The sequence below is a fragment of the Pteropus vampyrus genome, unplaced genomic scaffold (genome assembly GCF_000151845.1).
Source record: "Pteropus vampyrus isolate Shadow unplaced genomic scaffold, Pvam_2.0 Scaffold1, whole genome shotgun sequence".
NCBI lineage: Eukaryota > Metazoa > Chordata > Mammalia > Chiroptera > Pteropodidae > Pteropus > Pteropus vampyrus.
Genome location: NW_011888782.1, coordinates 21,006,990 through 21,034,647, shown reverse-complemented (window position 1 = coordinate 21,034,647; position 27,658 = coordinate 21,006,990). Strand labels below are relative to the sequence as shown.

General features: G+C 38.8%; 1 protein-coding gene and 1 pseudogene across 2 annotated transcripts; one reads left to right on the top strand and one right to left on the bottom strand.

The window, feature by feature from the left end:
* Positions 1-2,468: 2,468 nt before the first annotated feature.
* On the bottom strand, positions 2,469-26,578 carry EXOG (exo/endonuclease G). 2 transcript variants are annotated; one of them, XM_011366290.2, is made up of 6 exons: positions 26,373-26,578; positions 24,993-25,142; positions 21,620-21,759; positions 19,914-19,990; positions 17,885-17,999; positions 2,469-4,350 (listed from the first exon to the last, which is right to left on the bottom strand). In XM_011366290.2, the coding sequence occupies exons 1-6, from the start codon at positions 26,569-26,571 to the stop codon at positions 3,889-3,891; spliced, it is 1,143 nt and encodes a 380-aa protein (XP_011364592.2). In that variant the 5' UTR covers positions 26,572-26,578; the 3' UTR covers positions 2,469-3,888. The 2 variants fall into 2 exon arrangements, with proteins under 2 accessions (XP_011364592.2, XP_023393812.1); XM_023538044.1 differs by lacking the exon at positions 26,373-26,578 and adding an exon at positions 24,284-24,352 and having other exon boundaries at positions 24,993-25,128.
* LOC111736761 lies at positions 15,211-15,330 on the top strand (annotated as a pseudogene).
* Positions 26,579-27,658: the final 1,080 nt, after the last annotated feature.

Genomic DNA, 27,658 nt, shown 5'->3' with positions numbered 1-27,658 from the left:
GTCAGATCAACTGAATCAAAATTGTCAAGGGTGGGGTTAGAGAATCTATTTTTTAAAGCTCACCGGGGATACTGTTCTAAGACTGAGAAACTAGATATAACAACGAAATATATAAACCTTGATTGATGCCTGGATTTTTAAAAAAGTATAAAGTAATCTTGGGAAGATCCAAGCAAATTTTAAGAGAAATTCATTAGATGGTACTGAATTCTTGATAATTTTCTTAGAATAATAGCATTTTGGAAATATAATGTCTTTATTCTGAGGCGATACAGGCCAAGGTATTAAAAAGTGAAGTGCCATGTCTACAACTTTTTATACACAATGAATTACTTTTTAAATGGTTCAAGAAAAAATAAAGCAAATGAGACAAAATATTGAAGGAGAGGGCATTCATTGTACTTGTCTTTCAACTTTTCCGTAGGCTTGAAATTTTTCAAAATAAAATCGGAGGAAAAAATTAAGCTCCCGAGGCTATTCTGACGTGAGCCAAACGTGAGGCCCAATGGACAAGATAATGTCTGCTGTTCCATCCAGCCTGAGAGCCTGAGAGCCTGAGAGCCTGAGAACCTGGACAGAGGCTCTCGTTTGAGGCTGATTTTGTGGCTTACAGAGCTGGAGGCTCTGTGCTGGGTGGTGTCAGCCAGGTCTGGAGTCTTTTGGTGTGGCATTAGGCCACAGTGACCTCTAGAGGAACTGTGTGCTCAGGGGCGGGCCAGCCCCTAGGCCATACTGGCATGTTCAGGAATGCAAAAGAGAAGCCCATCCACTACACTTCCCTCGCCCAAATTACACAGGGCACACGTCAAAGTGCAGTTCTTCCCGGTTGGCCCTCTGATGACCTGAGGGTCGGTCCCTGGAGGTGGGATTGGACTGGGAAAAGCAGCACTGGATGCCCTGACAATCTCCATGACGACACTCAGGAACACAGGCCAGGCTAAGGCTGTGCATGGAGGCGGGAGGCGCAGGGGTTCCATGCCTGCTGTGAGGCTTCCCCTGACCAGCTCCACCAGAACGAATTAGAGCAATTAGAGCGAGCATCGAGGAAGGCGGCGCGTGCAGTGAGGACCCAGAGGTGGGAAGGGCACACAAGGCAGCGATGAGGGAGTGAGCAGGAATAGAACAGCAGACCCTGGGTGAAGAGATGGGGCCAGGGGTGGGCTGCTGATGGGAAGTTTGAGATCTGTGATGTTGTCAATGACATTTATGTATTCACAAGGATGAGGCATGGGAGCACAGGGACATGGCACTACTCGGAGTTCATTCCAAGAGTAGGGTCACAGGTTGATGCCAGCTCTGCAGGAAGCCATTCCCTCAAGATCTGGCTCTGTTCTCCTGCCAAGCCCTATTTAAAGTCCTGAAGGAGGAATAAAGGTTTTCAGTTGTTTCAAGGTCAAGGTACAAGGTCAGAAATGCTAGCAGGTTATTTAAGGGGCTGGCACAGCCATTCTGCCTTTGCCAACTTGTGTTCCACTTTTATCACATACAAAACTGGTGAAACAGTCTCAATCCAGAGACCAAAATAAAGATGTCACTGTGACTACACAGTGATTAGAGAGTAAGCCCCCTCACTCGCAGAGGGGACTTCCAGCAGCAGAGCCCACAGAGTGGCCATTCTTCCACAGCAGCCATCCCTCAGACCAGACTCCCTGAGTGTAAACAGAGAAGGTAGGGTCCCAGGGTCCACCTGAGAATTCAGCAGGATCCAGGGAGGGACAGAGTGGATGGTGATTTGCTCAGGTCCCATAATGAGGTGCTTCTCTGATTAAAAGGACACAGACATGATGCTGCAGAGAGGCCTAGGGAAGTCTACTGCAACCGAGTCCAAATAATCAAGCCCCACTGAGGGGAGGCTAAAGTGATCTGAGCCAGAGAAAAATTCTAAGCTTTACCCAATATTTACATTTTAAAGTTTGGAGGAACTCTTCATTGCAATATTGAGAAAGTAATTTGAGCTTCACTGCTATATACCGACAAAACTTTTACATAGAAAAATGAGGATGGGGCAACTGCATTTTTAAAATTACAAAGTTATCTCTATTTTTCACAACGATCAGGTAGCATTTTTCATAAGAACTAAAAACATAACATACTATAACTTACTGATTTTAAAATTAAGGTTCTCTACCATCTACGTGGGGGAAAAGGCATGTAAGTAGCATGGGAACTAACTCCAAAGCTGCTGGAAACTCTGACAGGCCTGGGGGAAGACGATGGGGCACGCTCACCTCTAGAGATGGGCAGTAGGTACCCAGGCTCCTCCCACAGAGCCGCTGCCCCCTCAGACTCCACCATCACCTCTCCAAAGCACAGAGAAAGTAACAGATTTTTTGGTCACACTCTGCCTCTTTACCTTGAGAACGACTGGCACAAGCTAACGGGGAACAATGTGGTAAAACGGAATAGTATTAATCAGGCTACTGTGTTCTGACCCCCCAACTTTTTTACCCAAAAAAAAAAGAACAAGATTAATCATTATCATCTTATCTTTATCTTAAAGCCTTGGCATTTCTGTTAGAGACAAACACAAAAACACCATAAAAATTGTTCTGGTAATACCACTTGAAAAGATAGCAGTGATCTGACACACTTAGACAAGTTCCTGTGCCCTATTTTAAGATATTTCACTGCCTAGACTCACCACAGACCATGAAAGGCGTCCATGTAAACCCAAGTCTAGAGATCTGGCTCAGAAACAGTCAGTTTCCCCCAGAGACAACTGTCTTTGACCCAGACACCACCTGCCCTCTGCCACCCAGCCAGACAAGCAGGCACAAAGGTGAGCTAAATAAATCATGAGCTGGTATATCACTGGGCACAGACCTTTCTTAGGTTCCTTAATCTTTGGAATAAAAAGCTCACCTGGAAATCAAGGAACACATCAATTTTGCACCGTCTGGTCACTAAAAGATTTGCATTTTGGACCCAAGTAGGGGCTCTGATAAACCCCACAAAGCACTGTCCAGCTTTCAAATACCTGTAATTGTTTCTTCCCAAAAGAGCTAAGGAGGGTTCGAGTCAGAGAACATTAAAGTTCCTTTGCTTGAAGACAAACAAGAAACCAGACCCCTCTTACCAAGCAACCCCAGGATCACAGATATCCATGTAGGTACATATTCTTGAGCCAAAAGAAAGCCTCTGTGTAGGGGAAGATTTGGGTGTACCTCGTGCTTTCTTCTTGCCTCATTCCTGGTGGGTTACTCCTTCGGAAAGGTAAGCCCTGGATAAAATACTTAAGCTCAATTTCTAAGCCTGTTTCCTCACGGGTAAAATGAGGGTAGTGATATTTACCTCGGAGGGTCACTGTAAGATAATACATGTAAAGCATTGAGCTTAGTATACAGAATAAGTGAGCAGAAAGTGTAGTTGTTGAGTGCTTCTACATGGCAGGAACAGAAGGCCCATGAGAGGAAAAACGAGAAACAAATATCTAATATGTGTGGACAGGATAATGCATACAGGATATCTAAAATCCATCTCTAAGACCAGCTCGGGTCCTAGGGAAAGGAAATGTACAATACTGAGTTCTGAGGGCACTGAGCAGATACATTAGACATTGTTCAATTTGGAGACATGAAAATAAAAAGCCTTTACATACAATACATTCAGCAGGACACACACACAGTGTTATCCCGTGGACAGAGTCCTCCCGTTAACTCGACACAAGATCAGCCCTTGACCTGCAGCCATTCCAGTATCGTTAATAATTAGTTCCCACTTCAAATAAAATAGAAACCAAAAAATTTTAGCTCTTTCATCTTCGGGGGAGAAATTTAGTCTTAAATTTAGGATTCCATCATTTCTTTAAAACATAGCCACTGAAATACATTAGCCTAAAGAGGACATGCTTGCTTCATTTCAGATGATATCACACTTCTGAGATAAAAACTAGGATGGTTTTCCATCCAGGATTCCTGACTGATCCTTAGCTTTGAGTTCTGCTAGTTTCTTCTCATAGCGATTCTTGATATAATCATCGGGTTCAATGCCTGCATTCTTCAAGTTTTCCATGACCTCTTCCAGTCTGAGTACTGATCGCGCTCCCTCAATCTTTCTCGTGCTCAGGTATAGAGTGAACTCTTGGAAATCCAGAAGCTTACAGGTGTCCACAGAACAGATATTCCTGATATCACTAGTTCTATCCAAATGAGGAAAAAACACCAGTCCTGATAATTTCTCCAGGTCCTGAAGGCTCACTTGGAATTCACTTAATTGGGGCTGGAAGCCAATAGCTTCATTGGGTACCACGAAGGCCCCTAGTGCCAGCGGTTCAGTAGACACTGGGCTTCTTCGAGCCAGGATCACCTTATAAAGGTGTGAGGGGACTGCCACATTGTCCTCACCAATCACCTAAAAAACAAAGCAGCCATATTAGTGATGCTACTAATCTATGCTGGCAGTTCCCAATTTTTTCTTGATAAGACCTTAGATGCATTTCTGAAAATGCACTTATACGATATCCCACTCCATCCCAACGAATTCAAATTCAACTGCCAAAGGTAATAATAAACCACAACAGATTCACAAAGAAGATGAACGTTTAACAGGTAGATTCTGATCACATTTTTTAAAATAATGCCACCCCAAAGATCAAGGGTCATAGTCTCTCCTCTGTTTGTAGGACAAAGGCAATGCCATGAGTGAGTCCTGGGTTTTTTAATGGACAAGAAAAGCTGTCATTTTCACTTCGTCTCATAATCAGAACTTCTGGTGCTCTAAGCATTTAAAGGTCAAAACTGCTAGCTTGGGAACTCCCAGCTCTAGAAATAAAAATATGGCCTTAGTTTGATCAAATTCACCAGAGAGCTAAACAATAGCCTTTAGAGAAGCAGCCAGACATGCCACATCAGTAGTCCTAGCTCCAGAATCGCCTGGACTGTGGCTTATTTTTTTAATTAAATTAAGTAAATGTAAATGCTGTTTGCTCAGTTTTGCACACTCTTGGGCCTGCTATCAGACAGAGACCTTCCGAATGTGCCATTAAATCAAACACTTTGTAAAGGTATCCACACAATGAAGAAGCCAGAACCAGGATCAGGGTTGAAAACAACTTGGTTGCCTGTGTAGTTGACTGTAATAATGAAATAACATTGTTATGAAACATTTTCAAATTTCCTTCCAGTTGGCTTAAAAGCTGTATCTGTTTTCTGAAAAACTGAATATCCATTTCCTTAATGGTCTTCAGGAAAATGACACAATCCAACTACGCTATGCCCGTGGTGCTACTGCTCCTCCAGGGCCCTTCCTTGGTAAGGCATGCCTTCCTCATCACACCTGCTGGCTGCAGGAGGCCTTGTAGGGAGCCCAGATGAGGCAGAGAGCCACTGGTTTTCTTCTGCTTTTCCCAAGCTCCTACCTACATGACACACAGCCTAAGAACTCCATGCCAACTGCTGCTGTCTAGGACACAAGGAGGTCCTGATGCCAAAAACAACTGCCGAGCCACATAGGAGCCCCATCCACAGGAAAGATTTCTATAACTTACTGTCTTTGAAGTTAGTTTTCGAAAGTGTTTGGGCAGGGTGTGACTTAGAGCAAAGTTTATGAAACTACACAATCTACAGACACAAAATCCTACCCTCCTCCAACAGGTCATTTAGGCAGCTGGGAAAATAAACATACTCTTCAAGCCAAAAAAAACCAGACTGTAGGTGAACCCATGGAGGTCTAAATCAGCCAAGAAATCTACAAGAGATGTTAATTCCACAATGCAACTCAAAAGTCCTGTGCCTGGCACTACTGGAAACACAGAAAAGAATAAGCTTTAAAGTAAATACAGCTGGTGCCTGCTCTCAAGAAGCTTCCCATCTAGAGGAGTCAACACCCACGGCTTTCACTGCAGGTGGAATGTGGTGAGACGCCAACAGAGAGCACGAACAACAGCGCTAAGCGGGTGGGTGCCGGGGAAGTCAAGGACCAGCACTAAGGGCACAGCTGCAGCTCAGCCACAGTTTAGCACGGGGAGTTTAAATGGGCTTCATGTGTTCCAGGAGCTAGCTGGGAAGCCAACAGTTAGGCAAATCCCTGGTGCCATCTGGTGGACATCCTTCTTCACTGCAGCACAGTTCTCAGACCTAAGTACAAGGAGTCCGAAACCATTTTCATTTGATTATTTTCTCTCCTCATGGACTCCTGGTTTACAAACAGATTGCAATTTTTAAAAAACAACTCATTGGTCATGTCCATTTGCTGCCAACCAGGGATTCTAAAAAAGGTCATTTAAATTCCAGCCAAAAGTAAAGAAGTTTGATGTTTTAAGAGTCACAGCTTTATCTCAAGGAAATGTACCATTTCCATTAGGTTTTCAAAAACTCTCACAACAGCTACAGGACCTCTAGTACTACTTTTGAGAAACCTCATGGACACAGAGATTCCTACTAAGAACCACAAGGTATGATTCTTCCACCTATAACCTTCTTACAGTATTTCAACAAAGAGGGATAAAATACTATCCCTACATATATGAAAACTTCAGCCACTCACTGTATGTTCTGCTTTGTTCTTAGGAAGTAAACATCTTTAACCTAACAAAAGGACCAGTCCTATTTGGAAATTCAGAAAGCCTACTGTTTCTTCCTTGAATTTAAGACTTTGAAAAAAAAAATTCTAAAATATTTTAGAGCTATCATCTCCTTTATAGACAACTAAATAATAACTTTTTTTTTCTTCCACTTTTGGGAAAACTAGAAGACTTTCAGAAAATGTTTCTAGAAACTTCTAGAGTAGTGAAGCAGAATGGTTTGGTAGGCTCATATTCCAGAGACCTAGTTAAGTCCTGGCTTTGCCACTCAGCTGTAAGTCATATCTACTGGTATCTTTACTGATTCATAAAATCGTTAATAACAATCCCCAGTGCTGCCTATCTCACAGGACAGTTTTGAAGATACAAAGACATGTTAGTCAAAAAAAAGTTTAAATCTGCAACACTTATATAAAAAGCTGTTTTCGTAGTGGATGCCATTTAAAAGATAGGGATGCAGTTGCATTTGCTACAAAAGACGGTTCTGCAGAGGGACTGTGGGGAAAGATGGACTCAAGCAAGATCAGACCAGTTAAAGGAAGACAACAGAGTTTCAGAAGAAAGCAGGTTGATGCCCTAAACAAAGGACTCAAGGACTTAACATAAACAAATCTTTAGTATCAGTAAGTTAGCTACAATCGTTTTCATTTAGGTACAAAAGATTTAGGTACAAAAATGCTTTACAAAGGAAATCCTCGCTGCTGTTAAAATATCAAAAGCACTGAACTCTTGTCAAGATTATAGCAAAGACTGGAAATCAACTGGGAGTGACTAGAAAATACAATACATATGTCAGTCATACGTGACCTGAAGTTAGTTTTTGTACATGCTGCCCTAAGCCTCCTTCCTTCCATGCAAGAGACAGAAATGACAATTTGCTGCCTCCCCAACCACAACTCCACACACACAGAGCTGAGCCTTCATGCTGACTCAGTGACTGAGACTGGCAACAAACAGCCAGGCCAAGTCTGCCATATTTCATGTTAACTGTGTCTCAAATGAAATACTAAGCAGCATCATGAGGAAAATGTATGTACCTGACAGTATCAGATAATATAAGATATTTGGTTACATTCTCATTGCAAGACAAAAAAAAATTTTCCAAAAATAAAACTGTTGAACACATTAAAGGACCATGCCCTTAAAAAGTAATGCCAATCAAGTCAAAGAAAGAAACCATGGTAGTGTGATAAATAAGAATCCAAGCTGAGAGGACAGAGAAGAAAAGTGAGAGCCACAAGGTGCGGGGAAGTCAGTGGGCACGTGGCCAGCCCGGGTTATCCATGAAGCCCCTGCAGGGGCTCGTACGGTAGCACGCACCCCGGGAGACAGCCCCACACGCTGGGGTGCCTGCTCTGGGCAAGGAAGCGGGAGACTGCCAAGTCACAGTAAAACAAGCACCATCTTCTCGAATTTAGGATGGAGGTAAGGAGATACTTAGCCAGTAAAATAATTCGTATTTCAATTAAACCCAATAGATATGGAAATGAAAAGATCTGCTAAAAATAAAAAAAGGAGATTTCAAAAAAAAATTACTCCCTGATCATTTCAAGTGATGCCTCAAGATCCCTGGAGGCATGTTTTCAATTTTCCCCCACTCTAGGAGTTGGTGGAAGTTTGCAAAGTAATGCTGTAGAAAGAAAACAGACTGTTAAGCGCTTCTAACATTACCACCACCACTGAGTTGTGAAATCTGAAGCTCACTTTCTTGTCAGGTCAATTATAATGTTCAGGTCAGAATCTTCAGGTATGTTTCACTTGTCTGGAATCAATCTCTTCTTGAAACGCACACATCAGAATAAGCACATGGATGACCTCAGCTATAATAAAGGGGGTGATTCTGATTAGAGCTGTCACATGACTCACTTCTCATAAAATCACTGCTACTAATCTTCCCTTAGGCTCACATTCACTCAAGTCCTATGATGCTGTGATCCTTTACTACATATTCTAACAGACATTTCTGACTCGCTATAAGGAAATGTCTGTTAGACATTTCCTCTTGGCCCATTTTCGGTTCTTATTTTTGCATGTTAGCAAATATCACTTGTAATTGCTCTCCGTCCACACCATCTTTTACCCCCTGGACAGAGGCTTCTGTACATGAAGAGTATAGCAATGCCTTTACTGGAGATTTCTGAGAGCTTCAAAGAACAATGCTATGAACAACTGGCAATTCTCATGCAAGTAAGAGACTCAAGTTTGCACCTCCCCTCTGACAACTACTAGCTATGTGACTTGAACTTGACCCCTCAAGACCTCAATTTCCTTGCCTATAAAAGAAGATAACCACTACTTTTATGTAAAGGCTGTTTGTGAGGAGTGAATGAGATAGCATGTATAAAGCTATTTACACACAGTGTGGTATATATGGCTCTCAAGAAATGCCAGGTTATTTGCTTCATCTCCTCCAAAGTATACACATGTATGCTTCGTGGCCTAGATAGAAAACTATATCGATTCAGATATACACCAATAGATATGCTAAAGATTTTTAAGTTTAAAATTCCACCTGAAATCAACTCCGATCTGAAAAATAATGTCAAATCTAACAAAAGCTGTATTATTATAAAGAAATCTTTAGTGAAAAACATAAACATATAAAATTAGTTGTCAATTTGATACGATTCCAAGAATGAAGGAAGAACTATGTTTCTCCAGGGACAGAGGTTCCTTTTAACATTCAACTTCACACACACATACATAACACATAAACATAGTTATGGGCTTTCTTTATGACCAGGGTCTATAAATCTCTTTTTCAAAAAACATAAGAATATTGAAGATGGAGAAAAAATAGCCTTCCTAATAGTGAGCCACTACAGGCAATAGAATCTGCATACTTTGTTCTTTGGGTCTCTCTCCACCCACTATAAAAGGCTAAAAATAAATGTGGTGAACACACATGACAAGCAAACAGCAGACCAAGCACTCAAGAATCAACTTGTCATCCAGATCTTGGTTTCTAAATATCAATCCCCATTAAGAGGAATCAGGGCTCCTCAGAGAAATGGCTGATGCCAGAGTCTGGCCAAGATGAGCCTGAAAAATCACGTAACACCAGGAAGTAGGAAGTGCCAAAACAATGAGGAGGATGTGTCAGAAGGACACAGGAGACCGCTTAAAGGGGCTCCCACTGGCCAAATATGGGAAAATTTGAGCATCAAAATGAATACATAGTAAATTGATTAAAAATCACTGAATAAAATAAGAATCCATGAGTTCACATTGATAATAAATAAGGAAAAACTCTTCCTCAGTAGAATGTTAACTAATAAACGTAGAAGGAATAAAAATTAGAAAATCATCATTTCACAATAAATGTAGTAATAACTGATTTAGGCAAGAATCATCAGTGGATTCTAAAACTACCAGGTGAAAATTTGAAGAGAAAAGGAATACTTACGTGGTCTCAAAGTATTTCTACATATTACTAATTTCAAAGGGGAAAATGGTAACTTAGCAGTGAAAAAATCTGGAGCAGGGGTCTCCCACCCCCAGGCCATAGATGGGTGCCAGTCCGTGGCCTGTTAGGAACCGGGCCACATAGCAGGAGGTGAGCAGCGAGCAAGCAAGCAAAGCTTCATCAGCGCTAGCATCACCGCCTCAGCTCCACCTCAGATCATCTGGCATTAGAGTCTCATAGGAGCACTGGTCCCTGGTGCCAAAAAGGTTGGGGACTGCTGATCTAGAAGACACCACCTTAACCAAGTGGTCAAAGTTAATATCAATAACAAGACAAAGTGACATTATGTGCATCCTCATGCACTGAGGAGCACAAGATCACCTCTGTGGCATTGTGCCAGAAACGACTGAATCTAATAATCATGAGGAAACAACAGACAGAGCCAATTTGAAGAACATACTACAAAACAACTGGCTTGTATTCTTCAAAAATGCCAACTGGCATTAAAGACAAAAAGGCTACAGAACTATTTCAGATTAAAGGAGACTAAGGAGACGTGACAATGCAAAATCCTGGATTGCAGCCTGAATTAGTTCTCACCTAATCATTCTTTCCTTGAAATACATTCTTTACTTGCCTTCTGAGACACCACTCTCCCTGATTTTAATCCTATCTCAAAGATTGCTCCTGTCTCCTTTGCTGGATCCTTCTCTTCCTGACCTCTAAACGTCTGAGTTTTCCAGGGTTCAGACCTCAGATCCGTTCTCTCCTATCTATACACTCACTCACACGATCTCATCATAGCTTTAAATACCAGCTATGTGCTGACCACACCCAAACAACCTCTCCTGAGATACAAACTCACAGTCTGACTACTCAGCATCTCCACTGGCACATCAAATAATCTCAAATTTAACAAAACCAAAACACAAACCCTGATTTCTAGCCTCTAAACCTGCTCCTCTCTGGTCTTCATAACTTCAGACTGAAAACCTAGGTGTTACCCTTGATAACATATTATCTCTGATCTCACTTAATACTTAGCCTTGACTCTTTCCTCTTATTCCACAGCTGATCCATTCAGAAGTTCCATCAGTTCTACTTGTAAGGTACATCCTAAAGCAGACCATTTCTACCTCTACCACCACCACCCTACTGAAGTCATTACTATTTCTCATCTAGACTATTCCATTAGGCTTTTCACTGGTTCCACCTATTCTTCTGTTCTTCACATACAGCAGCCAGACTGGGCTTTAAAAATGTAAATCAGAGTATGCCACTATCCTGATCAAAACCTTAAAAGAATGTCCCATCTCAATATAATCCAGACTTCTTCCCATTGCCTCCCTCTATGATTTACCTCCTTCTCCTCAGTGCTCACTCTGCTCTAGTCACACTGGCATTCTTACTGTTCCCTGAACATGCCAAGCTAAATCTCACCCCTGTGCCTTTGCACCTGCTTGAAAACTCTTTATATAGGTTGCTCCCTCACTTCACGTAGGTTTCTGCTCTTCTCACTTCCTCTGAGTGGCCTGTCCTTTCTTTCTTTCCCACCCCACTGTAACTCTTTACCACATTTTATTTTTCTATGTGGAATTTTGTTTATTGTGTATCTCCTCTGCTATAATGTAACCTCCATGTAACATACAGCTAGTTTATTGCCATATTAGAAGCACAAAGAACAGCGCCAGGTACATAGTGGAAGCTTAATAAGTGTCTGTTGAATAAAAGAAATGAAAAGAAGAGGGAGGGAGGAAACAAGTAGTCCAAAATAGAAAAGAAGTCTCGGAGGGCTCCAAGAATAACGTCTTCAAAAAAACATTAACTTTTTTAAAAAGTAGTATGACAAAGTTAAATGATCTGAATTACAAAGTAAAAGCATGTTATTACATTGTTTAAAACAATAATTATAATACACTGCCACCTTGACTTACCACTTGTTTTTTGTTTGTAGTAACATTAATCTCTCAAGTGGCAGACTTAAGGATATAGGATTATATCTATCTCTTTACAAGTTCAAACACACTACTTATGCATTCATAATACTATAAATACTGGTTTTATATTTTCAATAGACCCAGGATTATAAACTCAAAGACCAACAAGGGCTAGATGGGAAATATAAATGGGCGAAATGGACTGGATGAGGGCTATGGTGTACTGAAGAATATGTGCTCAATCTAAGGAGAAAGCCCATATCTATTGGACTTAAATGAAATCTTTCAATTATTAAACATTACCAACTAATTCAAAAATAACAAACAGTGCGAACCAAATAAAATATCTGTGGGCTTATGTGCATTAGGAGGCCTTAGTTTACAACCTCTGGTATACACAAATCTCAGACTAAATTATGGTTAACAAACATAAGTGTAAAGGCTATAAACCTTGATGGTATATAAGTGATAGATCCAGAAGGATTGAATATTACGTAAAAATATTATGTAAAGTTTACCAACAGAAGAACTAAAACTAGGATTCTTACTGTTCCCTGAACGTGACAAGCAGAGACTGGAGCAGTGTGTGAAGTGAAATAAATAAATTTCATACATTTCATAGAGAAAGCATCAACGGAGACTGTTAAAAACTGACAAATCAAAGTTAAGAAATACAGCTTCGCTCCCACTATTTTGCAATATAGAAATAACCACCAGAAGAATAAAACTAGACAGTGGGCTTGGGACAAGAAGCAGGAGACTTTAACTTTTCGTCTTGTATTGTACCATTTGAATTTTATTAACAATGTTTGTTTTAAAGTTTAATGTTTTCATTACTACGCACATATAGTGCCATACCAATAAATTTTTAAAGTTTATATTCAAAGCTCATTAAAAGACTGGCAATTATGGTTTCAATGCCATGAAGGGAAAAAAGTATCAAGATTAAACTATGTTTAATATACATATCCAATTTCACAACTTCTACCATAATATATAATTCGTGAAAAATAGGTTCAAAAGCTTAAAATTAATAGAAAAGCACCTGCTCTCTGAGGTTTTGAGAATGAGAAAGGAGAAAAATAAAAAAGAACCTTAGAAATCACAGGTTTATGGGTACGTGCACCAAAGAACACACAAACACCCTCATCTATATTTCTCTTACTCCAGATTAGCAAGTCCATGACTTTTAAAGCCACAGACTCATAACAGAGATAGAAAGATTGGTGTTTTGGTCATCATTTAATAACAACTACAAGTTATGAATCAAAAGAAAAGCTCGGTCTTTGCGAAGCATGCCTAACCAATAGTTAAGTCTGTGACAAGTCTGTCACCACAAAGTCATTCAAAAAATGCCTTCTGATAACAAAACAAGCTTCTCCTAAATTCAGAAATGTGCAGACTTCTTTAGCAGACTGTTCAACAGAATTTCCTAACTCGTAGGATTATGATTAGGAAGTCATTACTTTTCTCCAAATTTTAAAAGAAAAGATCACAAAAAGAGACAGAGTAAATGGTTGGGGAGTGAAAAATGAAGTGGTAAGTGAATATGAGAGATATAAAAATATCGAGGACTCCAAGAGGAATCAATGATAATAATGTACCATAAACTGAGTGTGACAACTAAGTAACTCTTTGCACCTGAGATCCATAGAAAAACAAAAACAAAGAAAATCTCCCAAAGTGGCCTCGCTATTCCAGGGAATGGTGTAATGGGTAATGTGACAAGTTGGACCACAGCCCATGGAACATAGTGACATATCACATTGATGTACAGTGTGATAACCTGTACCTAGCACCAGGCGTACTAAGTAGGGTCCAAACTTACTAAGTTAATTCAAAGATAAGCTTCTGCCTATCCTTTTCACCTTATACTCTATTTGTTAATGCCTTTGGTCTGGCCACAAAAATCTGTGTTCCAGCCAGGGCCACTGACTATGCCAGCCTCCCAGTGAATGGGGCCACTAGGAATAGTGCAACTTGGAGGCCTTGGCTTGAGCCATAGACAGTGATACTAAAGCATTTCATAAACTATTGGCAAAAGAGCCAAAACCAAGTAGGATATTTTAAAACTGCAAGGGTGACTTAACATTAAGACTCTGTTGATGGTGGGAACATTAAATGGTGCAGCCTTTATGGAAAACGGTATGTCGGCTCCTCAAAATATTAAAACAGAGAACTACCATATGATTCAGATGTGAAATACAGAAAAGGGATAAAAGTAACTAAGAAAGTGGTTTGAGGCATGTCACTTACATTTCCATATATATATTCCTCCCATACGACAGATAATTGAACACTTGCCGAATTAAAGATTTGCCAGTGTGAGCATGAATAGGTCCTAGGAAATTAACAGAGACATGGAAAACTAATGATATAGGGTCAGAGGCCCAGATTCTGAAAGAAAAGACCTAAGATCAATAGGTTCTAAAATAAAAACAAAGAAACAAGGCTATTACTCAAAGTATACTCTTCAGGAAGCTCCTCTTGACTGCCTCACATGTTTCATCACTGTGACACCATGTGGAGAGCTGACAGGTCTCTTGAAATTCTCTTCAAGGCTACTTAAACTTGCTTGAATATCATTCCCTAATAAACTCTTGAGGAGAAGCTACTAAGTCTTTTTAGTGGTTAGTTTTATATATTCCGGTGTAATAAGTATTCTGGCATAGAGACGACAATAAAATGTACATACATATTTATTTGTTTCATGCTGAATTGCAAACTTAGAAGAGCAGCACAAAGCAGATTAATCTACTGTTAAGATTTTGCCCAATTTGCTTTATCTGTTTTTCTTTTCCCTATACCTTTTGAAAATAAGTCACACACACATTGTTCAGGATGTACTTCCTAAAAGCAAAGACATTTACTTGCATAATCACAGTACAATTATCAAAATCAGAAAACTTAACACTGATAAAATTATCCAATCTACAGATCTCAAATGTTGCCAATTGTCCCAACGAAGTTCTTTTTAGCAACTTCTGTTGTTCTGATCTAGGATCCCATCTAAGATCACACAATGCATTTTGTTTTCAAGACTCTTTAGTCTCCATTAATCTGAACAGTTAGCTTCTCAGCCTTTGTCTTTTATGACTCTAACATTGTTTGAAAAGTACAAGTCAGCTGTTTTACAGAATGTCCCTCACCTGGGCTTTGCCTGATATTTCTGCATGATGAGATTCAATGTTATAGTTCTTTTGGCAGAAATACCGCATCAGTGATATTGTATCCTTCTTAGTGCATCACATCAGGAAGGAGTTTATCAGTAAGTTCCATTACTGTCAGTATTAACCTTGATCGCTTGATTAAAGGGGAGTTTCTCCACTATAAAGTTATCATTTCCTATCTATGGCCACGCCACCCTGAATGTGCCACAATCTCGTCTGATCTCGGAAGCTAAGGAGGGTCGGGCCTGGTTAGTACTTGGATGGGAGACTCCCTAGGAATACCAGGTGCTGTAGGCTTTAAAAAAATAAAAAATAAAGTTATCATTTCTTGCTTTGTTATTATTAAGTAATGTGTGGGGAGATTCTTTTAGATATATATCCTATTCCTATTTTATATGTATGTATCTCCTATTAATATGTCCTATTTCTCATAAAACTTTCACTCACCAGGTTTAGCATCCACTCATGATTCTTGTCTGAAATGCATTGCTATGATGACTGCAGAATGATTTTTCTAATTCTTTCATTCTTACAAATTTATTAGTTGACAGTCTATGGCAAGCTTTTCCTTATATGCATGAATCTACTTAATTGTTAGAAGTATGGATTCTTATTTAATTCAATAGGTCTATAACCCATTTTATTTTGACATCATATAGTTCTAGACACAAGTTGGAACACAAGTTAATTCCTATGTCCTTTTGACACGTCCTCACCATCTGAGTACTTCCTTGACTTGTGGCACAAGATGTTCCATTTTGTACCTTCCCTGTACTAGTCCTGGAATCAGCCATTTCTCGAAGTGCTAGGCTTTTTCAGCAGATGGTTTTTTAGAAACCAAGATCCGGTCTCAAGGTGCACTCACTGCTAAAAGCATATCACTGCTTCTAGGCCCTTTCAACAAATGTGTAAGTTATATATATTTTGAAATTATATCCAATTTAAGAAAAACAACATACTTTCCACTATAGCATTTAGCCGACACATATTTAGAAATATCCACACACACAAAAATATTGTTTAATGAAATGCTCTTTATTAACGGTTAATTTTTCCTTTTAAACTTTGTATAAATTTTTTTTTTCTATGAGACAGTAAACTAGTCATATACATCTTTCATTCTATGGAAACAAAAACAAAACTGTGACTTTATCACTTAAGGTTTAGAGGTCAAAGCTAAGAGAACCTATTTTCCAATGTTAAGTAAAGAGGATTTAATCGAAGTTCAAAAATAATTAATATTTGAAAAGTAAGAGAATTCCGGGAGCTTTAAGCCTTTCTTCTACTTATATTACAAAAAATACTAAAATTAAATTAACAAATTGATCAGAGGAGAGAGGTTAATCTACTTAAAATACTAACTCCCTTGCCATTCCTTCGCTCCCATTAGAACCTCTGGATTACTCCGGGGGTGTGAGCACTGTGAACATCTTGGCTACTTTATACCTCACTGCACATTTGATCCAGATAGGCGGATAATAAGCAAGTCAATGAGATAGCATATACTCTAAAGTCATTTTTGTTTTCCTAAATCTGTTTCTCAGGTCATTCAATTTTATCACAGACTCCCTTAAGTAATCATTTAATCTAACCAGCATTTATTAAAAATCTACTTTACTCCTAGAACTGAGCTAGGTGTTCCCTCCAAATATACCCACTCTTTAACTTTACCAGAAAGTCCCTCAATTCATCTTTTTACTTACTCTCTCACCTCTCCTCCCTCATTCCACTTCATTCCCTACCCTGTGTAGATCTCACAGTTTATCAATTCAGCCACCCTCTTGGCAGAATTCTCAATTTTAGACAACAGACATTTAAAGCTCTCACAACACTAATTATACTCTTATGTCTTTACTCTCTTTCCTTCAGTCTATAAAGTTCTCAAATATTCTGCACGGTAAAAAAAATCCTTTTACAAAAATCAAGTGTCTAAAAGAAAACCTTTTCCTCCCATTTATTCAACTCACTCAGTTCCCTACAATCTGGATGTCATCTGAACTTTTCCCTCTTCCTCGCCCAAAAAGTTAATTCACAGTTATTCTTTCTTGTATTTCTCTATTCGTCTTCACTCCAACTGCTTGAGTTCAGGCCCTTGTCTGTTCTCATATGGACTGCTGCAATAATGTCCCAATTCACCTCCTTGCCTGTAACCTTTCCTTCCAACACCCTTTTCTTCACTCACCTCTACATCGTATCGCCAAAATATTCTTTATGAAACCCAAAACAAATCACACATCTCCCACACTTAAAACAAACTTAAGACTTCTCAGCATCTAAAATCTGACATCCAACTCTTCATGAGATACAAAGCCCGCTATTATCTGGCCCCTGTTCTACCTATCATTGCAGAAATCCTCGTCCTCCTTGAGCCACCCAGACTTTTTTGTACCATAAACTCCAGTCTTTATAAACACCACCTAAATCCCAGAATCGTGCTGCTGACCACGAACGCCCTGTGCTCATACTGCTCCATCTTCTGGCATTCCCATGCTCCCTCTGCCCCGACTCAGTTTACTCTTACTCATCAGTCAAGATCTAGCTCGAAAATCTTTTCCTCTGTTAAGTCTTCCCAAACCATACAAATAGGGTTGGTCAGTCCTTTTTAACACCATTTCATCTATGTATTTATCTCTATTACAGCATATTTAATATAATTAACATGTCTGTCACCTTTTCTAAAGTGAGCTTCTTGAAGTCAATGGTTTTAATCCATCATTATATCCTCCACGTCTATCATTCCAACAGGTGTTCAATAAACACTGTTCAATAAATGAAATAAAAAGTAGAAGACAGGATGAAACAATAATCTCATACAAACAGCATATGCCTGAATGTTAAAACATGTCCCTACCTGGTAATTGACCATTTTCTTTCCATCTCTTCCAGTCTGAGGTAAGGTCAAAGGTCCAGATACTATCCAAACATCTTCGAACCTCTCTGTCAGCTCTCGACAGTACATTTCTATTCTGAAAAAACAGAGCAAAAAAAAAAAAAATGTATAATATTCTCACAGACTTAAGTGTAGAAAAGAAGCAAACTATATCAAGTCCCCGGGAAAGATGCCAAGAATATTGAACTAGAGAAATTAATGTAAACAAAGGAATATAGCACAAAACATTATAAGCACATAAGCAATGTTTTTCCCAGTTTACTACACAAAAAAACTAAAAAAAAATCCCACACACTAATACAACTATCCACATTTTCCTGTGTATGCATTCCATGTACATTTTAGAACTAAAATTATTTTGTTTTCTCCCTAATTTTTCTATGCCGTAGTTCTCAAGCTTTTTACAAGAACTATGTATCATTCCAATAAGTTGATGTACCTTTTAACTATTACTATTATGGGTTTATCCTAACGTTTCTTATGTAATGCAACACTGTATTTATTCCTTAGGATAAATTTCAAGGGCCAGAATTACTTTACTGAGTATTTTAATGACCCCGATTATGTGTAAAATATTTTTAATGGGATTATCCCAATTTACTCTATAAAGTCCAAAATATGAAGTGGCAGTTTTGCAACAATCTTTACAACATTGGGATTTATCACTTGAAAAATGTTTTTGCAAATTTACTAGATAAAAATGGCGAAAAGTTTTAATAAGTACTTTCTTATACTGGAGTTAAAAGAGATTTATGAGATAACAATGTATGTCATCATTCCTCATATCCTTATCTAAAAAGTAAACTCAACATTGTATCTTACAGCATACATGCCCAATTACAAGATAAAGTAATCCTCCCAAAAATATATCCCCTAGGAAATATGTTAAATGCTTCCATAGGTATGCAATCAGCCAGAATATGAAAAGGAAACTATAGGACAAACATCCCAGATCTTTAACAAATAATCTGCAAGGAGAAAAAAGAAGGAAATATTATAGATTAAAAGGGACTGAAGAGACATATTACCCAAATCTATGTGTATACCTTGTTTGAATCCTGATTCAAACCAATCAAATGAACGAAAAAAAATTTAAGACAATCAGGGAAATTTGAACACTGATTGTAAAACTGGTAATAAGGAATTACTGTTAAATAGTTGAGAAGCAATAATAGTACTATAGTTATATCTATTTTTCAATTAGTTGACATTCAATATTATTTTACATTAGTTTCAGGTGACTGTAGTTATATTTTAAAAGAATTCTTACTTCTAAAAACATATACTGAAATATTTATGGATAAAATTATTTGACCTGCTTAAAATAATGAGTAGGGAAAAGGGCATGTAGACGAAATAAATGGGGGTCATGACTGATAATTACTGAAGTCTTTTTTAGTGTGCGGGTGCTTTCCTAATTATTTTAAACCACAAAAAAACTGGGGAAAAAGACAACTTGAACACAACCTCAATTGGTGCTAGTTTTAAATGCTTAAAGAGATTCCCTAACAGAACTGATTAAAAGTGTCAGAAACATGCAGATGACCCAGCTGATTTTATATTTAGGGTCTGCCAAAAACTGATTAATGGTTATGTTTAAGTATACCAAAAAATTTTTTAAAAGCTCAGCAACTCTGGAAATATAAGTAGATAAAAATAAGATGTCCTCTGGATATATTAAAAAATATTTATTGTCTTACAATAAGAAATATTTATTGTAATATTTTAAGTAGTTTCTTCCAGAATCTGACTTCTGACCGGTGGCAAGCATGATCAAATTGGCTGTTTTGCAGTCTGTACTGCCAATAGAAAACTGTACTTCCAAATGCAGCAAAGAAAACTAGTCCAAAGTACTTCATTCAAGTACTACCTTCAGTAGAAACAGCTTTTAAAAACAAAGCCAGAAACAGCTGATAAGCTTACTAGTACATTCTCCTGTCATATCATTCATCTCCCACAGAATCGCATTTTAAAAACTGTCACCCCTCACCTGTTCCAATATCCAGCATTATTATCAAAATTCTGAGGCACAATATTAGAAAGGTAAAAGGTTTCAGCCATGGCTTTCTGTGAAAAGAAGAAAAAAATCATAACTTGCCCTGAAATGTCTTCCCCCTTGAGAGAGATGTTACGAAGCAGACACAGAAAACTAGTTCCTTATTCATACATTAGCTCTAGGCAATCACAGCAACTACCTGTTTAGATAAATAAGTCATAGCTATTCCAGGACAGAAAGCTCAATAACGATTATTCAAAATAAGGACAATAACAAAATAACTAGTTTGGTGTCCTAGCTTTCTTTATAATTTACGAAATTCAAACCTATAGTGTAGACTCTTAAGAACTAAAAGTTTCCAATAAAAAGCTAAAGGGTAAATTCTGATTTGAAGCCTCTGGCAGTTTCTCGAAGGTCAACTTTCAGGAATTTTATTTAAGTAGCACGCTACAAACATATTAGTTCAGAAGTGACAGAGAAAAATTCCTTGTTCTGCATCTGGCCACTATGAATTCATTTCACACTACTGACCCACAAACACAAGGCTCCATCATTGTACAGGCATATCTCATTTTACTACATTTCCTTTTACTGCCCTTCACATTTACTGCACTTTACATTTTTTTTACAAACTGAAGGCAAGAGCCTCCACCAGCAAAAAGACTACTTGCTTTATTGCAGTGGTCTAGAATTGAACCCACAATATCTCCGAGGGATGCCTGTATTTTCTTTCATTGATCTAACTGTCCATGCCACTAATAACCTTTGCTTCAAGCAGCGGTTCCTACCCTGGGATGCACACTGGAATAACCTAGGGAACTTTAACAATACAGATGCCCGGGTTCCACCCCCCCAAGTTTCTGATTTAACTGCTCTGGGCTACAGATCTGGGCATCGGGAATTTTAAAAATTTGCTCAGGTGATTATGAGTATCCAAAGTTGAGACCCACTATCTTAATGACGATAATCACCAACAATTCATACAATAAATGTCAATGCCACAAATGACATTTCTCTCCTTGTTTAGCAGAGAAGTTATCCTAAATTAAAGACGACTAATATGATTCATAACTGGGTACTGGATCAAAAAAAAGGCTGTAAAGGACGTAACTGGGACAATTTGGCAATTCTGAAATGTGAAATTGTATACAAGACAATATTATTACACAAGTACACAAAAATACATTTGCACGTTTCTTGGTATAATGATACTCTTGTCATATCTACAAAAATCCTCATTCTTAAAGGATACAATCTCCTGAGCAATCTATTTTAGAATGAAATGTTATGATGTCTGCAATGGTTAAAATTATATATATATAAAATTATATATATAATATATATATATGTATGCATATATATATATTTTATATATATATACGTAAAGTAAATGTATCTAAATGTGTTTGCTGTACTCTTTTCAACTTTTTACAGGTTTGAAATTTTTCAAAATAAAAATGAGTAGCTTTAACATCTATTGGTTTTCCAGTTCCCTTTTACATAGCATTAGTTTTCTTCAACCTGTTTAAAAATGTCTCAGCACCTGAGCCAAAAAATAAAATTAAAGTCAGGAAGAAAAATACAAAATAAAAGTATAGAAATTCTCAAGTTTTAAGGTCTGGCTCCCAGGTTTTTAATCTCCAAGTCCCGTGGTACAATGTTGGCCCTCTATTCCCATCTATTGCCAAAAATATGCCTACAGGTGAAAATTTGTTATTTCCTGCTGGAGCCATGTGTCCTCGTGACCACCCACTTCCAATATAGTCCTTGTTGAGGGCACTGAAGGCAGGAGGGATGTTGGGATCAGGCTTGAATTTACAGTGTTTTCTGTCTGCATCACCTGAAGAAAAACACAAACTGGTTAAGTTTCATTGGACTAATATCCCTCACAATTCTCTAAGCAAGGCAAGCTCGGTGCTGCTGGCTGGTATCTCTCTGAGCAGCTAGTACTTAGTGACTGCATGCATGTCTCAAGTTCCTGGAATAGTTCAGATACTTCATCTGAATTTAGCAAAGACCTGTCTAGGAAAGAATGCTTTTCATACAGTGTAGATACCTCATACATTTTTGTTTCTAGCCTTTCAAGTTAAAGGGAAAAAAAATCCCCTGTATAGTATTTACATGAAAACAACGACCAATCAAATGGCTAAGCTGTTTAGATAAAAAGCTTAGCTACTAAATAAACTCTTACTTTTAAAAAAGATCCCATGTATTCTATTTTGTACGGCTATATTTGACAAGTTTATATGTACTAAAATAATGGATATATATAGACACAAAACAATTTGTTCTGGGCAGGCACAGCCTAGGCGAGGGGGAAAGTGTCTCTGATATCTTGCTTACTGCCTCTTAAGCCATGACAAAACAAATATTTAGGTTATGAGCTCAATACAGAAATTCCTGAAACAAAACATCCGAATATCACATGAGAGAGAAGAAATCTCAATTTTACTTATATTCTGATATCTGTAGATTAGTTTGCCACAGTGAACATCATCAAATCCCAACACTACATTTTACATTATCCTTAGCACAAATCTTGTTAAATTACAAAAACTTTGAGTACAAATGGAATATATTCAGGCTGCTACTCAAAAAAGTGTAAAATGACGATCAATAAAGTTACTGATTCCAATGTTATTTTATTCGGCCAAGAAAAAATTTAAATTATTAGATCTCAAGGTTCAAAGTACCTAGTATCTAGCTTTTTAGAATCACTTCATAAAGAAAAAGTAACTGGCAATACAGAAGAATTATTAGTAAATTCCTCCAAGTGTCATTACCACTGAAACTGCTTCCTTGTATGCCCGGTTATCTCTTGCCTGGTGCTCACTGCCCCTGAAAATTCATTTGTGGGAATTTCTAAAGGCCTAAGATGAAGATCATCTAGAGAAAGGATGTAAATTTACTTCTATAAGGTGTCTGGAGGTATCAGCAGTGGAGGACATTAAATTGGGCTCACAGCTTAAGCTTTCTTGACCTATACTATACAGGCTGCATGGCTTTGAGCAACAAGTCTACATGACAGTTTGTGGTCTCAACTTCTCCAGAATAAGCTTTTTATTTTCCTTTTTGGCCCTTCTCTGCTCAGGATCAAAACAATCTTCCATGTGGTATCCCTGCTATGATAGGCAGTCAAGTTAGTTTTGGTTCGCCCTCCCCCAAAAGTGCAGCTTTCTGGGGTTCCAGATTAATATGGGTAGGGTCTCCTAAAAGACAGTCTAACTTGGGTGAGCCCTAGGTCTTGCCTTCAGTTCCCCTCACCCTGTAAGGCTGCGAAACCAAAGGCAATGTGGCTTTGGTTTGCCAGGACTGCCCTTACCGCTCTAGTTTCTGGCTTTCCCTCAAATATTAGCCTGGCAATTCTCCAATATCATGTTGGCTCCTTTTTTTTTTTTTAGCAATTTTTTTCGATATACATTTTACATACTGCTAATAACATTCCTGTTTTTAGCAAGGAGTCTGAATAACTTAGTCTGTTATTACTAAAAACAAGATGCTTTACACTAAAATCAAGTAAATCACAGGTATATTGCTTCCTGTTTTCAAATATTAATTTGCTCCATTTTACGTCCTCAAAATTACACAGCTCACAGGATTTACAATATGACACTCAGTGGTTTTCTTAAATGCCTCTGAAAGTGATAATTTAATAGCAGGATAAAATCAGTAAAGCCAAAATTCCTTAAATCTTGGGAAAATTTCTGTATATAAAGGAAAGTCATTAGGCTTGAGACTAAATCAAGTTAAGTTTCTCTCAATGTAAATTTATAATTAAGTCTCAACTGCTATGAAATAATTTACACCTACATCAGCTTCCCTCTAGTGGCAAGCACGTTCCAAGCCTCCTGCTATTCTGCTGGTTGGTGAGCATGCTATAAAGGCATGCGCTCATTTAATATCAGTATTTGAATATACATTAAAATAACATGCATTCAAAGCAAAGGAGTTATAATTTGAAGGCCATATAGCACATTAAAAGGCAAATAAAAATATGGGAATAAAGCAACCATGACAAAAGGTAATATCCTTAATATATAAAAGAATTCCTACAAATCAATTCAAAAAAGAATATCCTAACTGAAAATGGTAAACAGTAATTCACAAAGAAAGAATAATTCACAAAATATTAACCTTCACTGGCAACCAATAAATAAATGCAAGTAAAATCAACTATTAAGCTGATAAAGCTCAATAATGCCCATTATTGGTGAGGGTCAGGAGAAACAGGACAAATAGTGACGGTAAAAGTATAAACTGGAATAACCTACCCAGAATCCAGGTTGACATTACATACCAAGATCTGGTCATCTTAATTATAGGAATCTACCAAGACATGAGAACACGTAAACAGACTTACACACCTGCCTATCTCTCCAGCACCATTTCACATCATTTCGCCCTCACATCAGCTCCTCAGACCTTTTAGTTTCCTAAAGGAACAAAACTCTTTACATTGGGGTCTTAAAATATGCAAATGTGCTTTTCTTTCTGCCTGAAATGCTCTTCTACATATCGCATGGCCCACCTAACTCTTCTGCCAAGGTAACCACATTCTCATTCTTATTGAATCTTCACTAATCAAAATCAAAATCAGGTTCTCTTCTTATGATCTCTCATATTCTTTTAATTATACAAACCCAACTTGTAATCACTTTTCCTTCCGAAGACCAACTGTAATTATACATTTATGATTATTTATTTGATAGGTCAACCAAACCCCTCCCCAACTCAAAGTGCCATAAAGGTAGAGACCTTCCACTCTGGTCACTGATCTATCACCTAGGGCTTAGCACAGTGTCAGCACTTAAAACATATTTGTGGAGGTAATGAATGATGTTCACTGCAGCAATATTTACAACAAAGCCTTCAACTTGAATGTTAAGATACAAATCCTCACAGATCGTGAGACGGCTGGGAATGATCTGGGGCTCCCTGGCAGCCAAGCAGTATCCATTTATATAGTAAGCCATACAAACGTCACCATTTCCTAAATGTGCTGTAATGTGAAAAAAGTTAAGATTATCAATTCTTCTTGTTCTTTCATCAATACCTTTACTTCTAATCACCTACCAATTATCTTGTTTTTGGATATATGTTCAAGAACCCATCTAGGCACCCGCTTTGACTGATCATAAGACAAGGCATGATTAGTGTAACACCGAGTCTCTGTTCCAGTTAAAGGAAATCCAAATTGTTCCAAGATAGCCTTTTCTGCAGGACCTAAAAATGAAAAAAAGAAAAATAAAAAGTTAATGACTCTTATTAATAACAGAAAAATTATAAGTAAGAGTAGTAAGACTTATGAAGGATTGGCTCAAAAGTCAAACCAACCAGATTTCATTTTTCCACTTACTTATAACACAAAGAAAAGCGACAGTAGACGAAAAATACTGGTTTTGTCTATAATCAGTCGTATAGTTATGTCAAGATAAGTTGTGGCTATCTCATTAACTTTTAAATATGGAACTGATCTTATTGGTCTTTCATGACAAATTTTCAAAATCTCTCTGTACGAAAGCAACAAAGGAAACAGTCTTGTCATCACTAGTTATTGATATGACTGAATGGGAAAGAGCCTATCTACTCATTGTTTTATGAGTTAATGTGGGGGGGGGGGGAAAAAGCACAGCCTTTTAAAAAAGTTTTAAAAGACCATCATTCGCTGACACTGGTCTCTGATCTGTTACTGAAGCAGAGGTGTGTGCTGCAGTAAGATAACTGGTATTGTTTTTCTTGGTGGGAAAAACCGAGCACGCACTAAACAGAGTTGGTTTCAAAATAATCCCATCTCGACGACTTCTCCAGTCTTTCAACCCACCACAGTACATAGTTCTCTTGCTAAATGCCAAGCATCAGAAGGTAAATCAGCACGTCGGGGAAAATGTGAAAATGAGCATGAGCTCAATTTCTTTGTCAAATATAAGGTACAAATCCTCACAGCTCGTGAGACGGCTGGGAAGAGACCCCTGGTAACTTAAGGATTTATATACTTTGAAGAAGGGCTAGCTAGTATTCTTCATCTGAACGATGATAAAATAAGAACAATTAACTCATCTGCTAAAAACTATATGTAAATTTATTCATTCATCCGTACTTAGTGAACGCCGATTATGTACCAGCTACAGTGCTGTATCTCAGGGAGAGAACAAAACAGACATGGTCCGAGCTCTTACTAAATTAACAATTTAGCGACAGACGCAGACGTTAAAACATACATTTTATGATACATACCCTTGGGGTAGAAAAGTATGAAAATCCCCGCGGGAAGGAGGTGAAGGAGGCAAGCTAGACGCGACGTGGGGGGAGGCTGAGCCTGGAGGCTGCATAGGCCGAAAACCACGGGCCGGGTGAACGGAGAGAACCGTGCGTGGAGGATTACGATTCACGCTCGAGACAGGAGTTCGGCCCCCACAAGCGGTCGGGGAAGGGCGACCCAGCCCGCACACTTACCTTCCGGCTCCCTCACCGCCAACGCTGCCTCGGCGCCCTGACTCCGGAAGAACTGCAAGGCCGTGAGCCCGGCTCCCGCGGCACCCACTACAGCTCCTGCCACGAAGCCTCTCAAAAAATGCCGGGAGCCTCGTAGGCGGGATACAAAACTTTTGGCAGCCATCTTACCCGACGTACCTGCCTTTTTTCCGTAGCGCATGCGCACACCGCGTCCGACGCCTGAAAGCCAATAGCAACCGCGGGACCGAGACGCGCATGCGCAACTTGAGCCTCTCAGGACACCCTTAGACCCGCAGAGCCAGAGCACGCCTTCCCCGCAGAGGGCTTCGCGCGCCCCCTGGTGACAAGCCTGGAGGCCCAAGAGCGTCCCCCTCTATCCCTGGTCCACTTGATCGGGTAATGGGGATAGCATGACGTTTTGAGGGTTCAGTAGTGTGCATATACAGTCCAGAGAAGAAAATACCTGTAGTCTAGTCCCACTTCATAGGTGAGTAAACTGCTCGCGCATGGTTACACTAAGGTCCTCAGAGCCGAGATTTTAACTCAGGTCTGATTCCAAAACCTGTGCTACATTGAATGTCTTCATACCTGGCTTTGAAGTCACAGGGTATACAAATAATGACGTCTAAAACTGGCTCCTAAGAAGTTTCTTGACAAGAGAGGACTCCATGGTGGCTCAGGACCCTGAATCAGAGTGCAGGGGTTTAGATCCCCACGCAAACACTTTGTACTTTGGGTATGTCGCTTCACCTTTCTAGGCTTCTGTTTCTTTTTTAAATGGGACTGATAATAATACCTGTCCCACTAGGGTTTGTGACAATTAAAGGTGATTAACCAGGTTAATGCATTTAAGGAAGAACCTGGAACACGTCACTCCGTAAATATTAGCAATTTTTATTTAATCATCTCTATTTTACCTTGATAGAATATGAAATCCGGATTGCTGAATGCCTGCTGATAATGTTTTACACACTCCTACTCAGTCATCTTCATTTTGCAGCATAATCCCCAGCATTCCATGCAGATTTACTTCACTAATAAACGGGCCATTTCTACAACCAGCTTAAGAAGTGTAGACATTGTTTTGACAGTTTCATAGCTCCATGCCTCTCATGAATGCCTCTCATGAAGTCATTTTGTATAATTCCATCAGTTTCTGACCCTAATTGGTTGAGCTAGATCAACCAGAGTCTTTCCAGGGATTTTGGATCTGGAACTCCCTTTGGGTAGCAAAGCTGTGACATACGAAACTCTGGTACTATCTACAGCCTTGTTTCCTTGCACTA

Coding starts and splice junctions, on each gene's coding strand:
- EXOG (XM_011366290.2), bottom strand. CDS start 26,571: ATGCGCTACGGAAAAAAGGCAGGTACGTCGGGTAAGATGGCTGCCAAA. Junction 21,760..24,992: donor ATCCAAAAACAAGATAATTG/GTAGGTGATTAG, acceptor GTTTTTCTTCAG/GTGATGCAGACAGAAAACAC. Junction 4,351..17,884: donor AGAAAATGGTCAATTACCAG/GTAGGGACATGT, acceptor TTTGTTTTTTAG/GTGATTGGTGAGGACAATGT.